Below are 3,761 nucleotides of genomic sequence, written 5' to 3' on the forward strand. Positions count from 1 at the left end.
GTGTAGGGGTGAAGGCACAGGGATTCTAAAATATCAGCTCCCAGAATAGATGACAGAAGAGAAGAAGACATAGATAAAGGAGAGCCGTGAAAGGGTAAGAATCCCTGTCCCTCTTGTGAAAGGAACGTCCCAGCAGTCAACGGAATGTGGGATATCACAGAGCCCCCTGCCCTCAGCCCTCGTGTCCTGTGCTCCCAGATGGTGAACAGTTCAGACCTGGTCTGAATGGATGAGGTCATCTTCTAGGGAGTGGGAGGCAAGTGGGGAGGAGGGTGTCTTTTCCTTTTGACTCCCACACAGAAGACTTTAAAGTACATGTGTGTGCCTATGTGTGTGGGCCTATAGGTGTGTGACTGTGTGTTGGGAGAGGGAATAGTAGTAATGGAGATCATAATATTCTCTTTAATAAGAAAATAAAAATTCATAAATCAGAATTTGCCTAATCAAAATGCCTTCATTTTTCCCCATGCCCCCATTATGGATCAGCATCCACTTATCAGAGAGAACATTTGGCCTTTGGTTTTGGGGGATTGGCTTACTTTGCTTAGCATGATACTCTCCAACTCCATCCATTTACCTGAAAATGCCATAATTGGATAGTATCTTAAATGTTCTCTGAATGTCTTGTGGGTATTTTCTTACATCTTTAATGAGATCCACAGATTCTCATTGGCAAGGATTATTTACTCTCCTTTATTTTCTTGGTATAGTTCTGGCCATACCAAATATATATATATATATAAAATCTATAATCCTGGGAACTGACAATTTACAGAATACATACATATATAATTAAATATTTAATTATTAGTATATTTTAAACATTTAGTTATTAAATATACTGATAATTAAATATTGTCATATGGAAAGGTTTTATCTGCACAAATAACAAGGACTACAAGGGATGGGAAAACCAAGCCTAGTGAACCAAACTGCTGTTTCAGACTTCCTCCTTTTAGGACTCTCTGAGCGGATAGAAGAACAGCCTCTTCTATTTGGCCTCTTCCTGGGCATGTCCCTTGTCACTGTGGTGGGGAACCTGCTCATCATCCTGGCCATCAGTTCTGACCCACGCCTCCATACTCCCATGTACTTCTTTCTGGCCAATCTATCGTTAACTGATGCCTGTTTCACTTCTGCCTCAATCCCCAAAATGCTGGCCAACATTCATATGCAGAGTCAGACCATCTCCTATTCTGGGTGCCTTGCACAGCTATATTTCCTCCTTATGTTTGGTGGCCTTGACAACTGCCTCCTGGCCGTGATGGCGTATGACCGCTACATAGCCATCTGCCAGCCACTCCATTATAGCACAGCTATGAGTCCTCGACTCTGTGCACTAATGCTGGGTATGTGCTGGGTGCTGACCAACTGTCCCGCTCTGATGCACACACTGTTGCTGACCCGTGTGGCTTTCTGTGCCCAGACGGCCATCCCCCACTTCTACTGTGATCCCAGTGCTCTGCTGAAGCTTGCCTGCTCTGACACCCACATCAACGAGCTGATGATCATCTCCATGGGTCTGATGTTCCTCACTGTTCCTCTCATGCTGATCGTCTTCTCCTATGTCCGAATTTCCTGGGCTGTGTTTGGCATCTCCTCTCCCGGAGGGCGTTGGAAGGCCTTCTCCACCTGTGGTTCTCATCTCACGGTGGTTCTCCTCTTCTACGGATCTCTTATGGGTGTGTACTTACTTCCCCCATCAACTCACTCTACAGAGAGGGAAAGTAGGGCTGCTGTCCTCTATATGGTGATTATCCCCATGCTGAACCCATTCATCTACAGTTTGAGGAACAGAGACATGAAGGAGGCTTTGGGCAAACTTTTTGGCAGCGGGAAAACGTTCTTCTTACCATGACTGAGGCCTAAGCCTAATGCCCAGATCAACTCTTGCCCTCAACCACTTCAGTGATTTTGAGTTAGAGATATAACCAAAAGGGCATTTCCCTCTTATAGGCTGTGGAATGAGATGTTCTGCCTCAACCTCCCTCCTGCTCTTAGCAGAAAAACCACTGCTAAGAACAGAACACCAGTCCCCACTCCTCACCTCTACAACCAGCACATTATCCATAAGTCATATGATACTGGGTCTGGAACCAGGGAATTCCACCCCCGTAAGGCAGGATGAGAATGTAAACATTTATTGACATTTCTCAACGTTCTTCATTGTTTCTCACATCTGTCCTTTGCGGTAGAAATGAAAAATTGTGACTTAGGATGCAAAGAGTTTGCTCAAACCAGGTGAGTTTGATTCTAATACCTATTCTCCTTGTATTGTGTCAACTGTGGTGATTGATCAGGAAGGTATGAGAGCACATACACGGCTATATCGAATGATGAAAACAAGAGATGATAATTAAAATGCTATATAAGTCATATTATTTCCTTACTATTTCATTTCTTTAACTTATAACAAATATGTAAAAAGAAATAAATATTTGGTTAGTGCCTTCTGTGTGCCAATTTTATACTCAGTGCATGACTTATTTTCTGGGTTCTTTCATAAAATATTTCTTTAAAACTTTAGATTAATCATGCATGCTGGAAATTCTCAGAGCAGTAATTTCACAAGAATCACTCTCATGGAAATTGGTATTATAAGACACAAAGCTTAACAATGGTTATCTTTATGCAGTGGAATTAGATAATCATTTTCTTCTTTATAGCTATGTGTTTTAAACATGTAGATATTTTTAATATTGGTAAAAGAAATTTGGGGGTTGGCACCAAAATAAATCCAATAATTAAAAAAACACCCAAAAGAGATAAAGAAACATGTAACTAGATCTCTAAGTCTCAAGATTAAGTTCATGCTGGACCAAGTTTTTTTAAAAGGATGGTGTGGATTTTTAGTGGTGTACAGTAGGTCTTGTTCTTAAAGGAAGACCAAGCAATGCAGGCATTATACTTTGGCCAATCTTTCTTGGTCCTTCTTTCCCTTTTCTTTGGATTGGAAGAGAGAAATAATGAGAGTATTAGGGAAACTAGACCAGACCATTCTGGCCTTAAACTTAAGCTATTTTGTCCTGACCATAGCAATCTACGACTGCAATTTCTAGTATCAAAGCAAAGGTCAGAAAAGGAAAATTCTGTGTTTGTAAGTAGTACTTCTGGTTTTGGGAGGTAATTCCTACTTCTAGTATCCCTACCTCTGCTCTCCGATCACCCAGGCACACCATTCCATTAATAATCTATTTATTAATAAAGGTATTTATTTATAGGGATCATCTTATGCAATTGTAGGGAATAACAAGTCTAGAATTTTTAGGTGCCAGCAGCCAGGACAAGTAGGCAGTAATTGATATTGCCTTTTTTCAATAGACTTAATTTTTTTAGAGCAAGTTTAGATTTACAAAAAAATTCATCCAAAAGGTCCTATACATCCCTTACTACTCTGCAATACAACTTCCACACTATCAACATCTTACACCAGAGTGGTATGTATCTTACAATCAATTAATCTCCATTGACATACCACTATCACCCAAAGCCTATAGTTTCCACTAGATTTGCTCTTGGTGTTGTATATTCTATGGGTCTTGACAAACATAATGACATGTATTTATTGTTATAGTATCATACAGTTTCACTGTCCTAAAAATCCTCTGTATTCTACCTATTCATCCCTCTATCCCACTATCCCACTACTCCTGGCAACCATTAATCTTACTATCCTCATAGTTTGGATTTTTCCAAATGACATATAGTTGGAATTGTACAGTTGATTGGCTTTTTGGATTGGCTTAATTCACTTAGCAATG

At 40.3% G+C, this 3,761-nt stretch overlaps 1 protein-coding gene across 1 annotated transcript; it reads left to right on the forward strand.

Moving 5' to 3' along the window:
• Positions 1-904: 904 nt before the first annotated feature.
• On the forward strand, positions 905-1,858 carry LOC308640042 (olfactory receptor 1N2; the record flags this gene model as incomplete). The annotated part of the gene is made up of 1 exon (XM_081278440.1): positions 905-1,858. One exon carries the CDS (start codon positions 905-907, stop codon positions 1,856-1,858), a length of 954 nt encoding a protein of 317 aa, XP_081134566.1.
• Positions 1,859-3,761: the final 1,903 nt, after the last annotated feature.

This window comes from Spermophilus citellus (assembly GCF_964194105.1).
Source record: "Spermophilus citellus genome assembly, chromosome: 2".
Taxonomy (NCBI): Eukaryota; Metazoa; Chordata; class Mammalia; order Rodentia; family Sciuridae; genus Spermophilus; species Spermophilus citellus.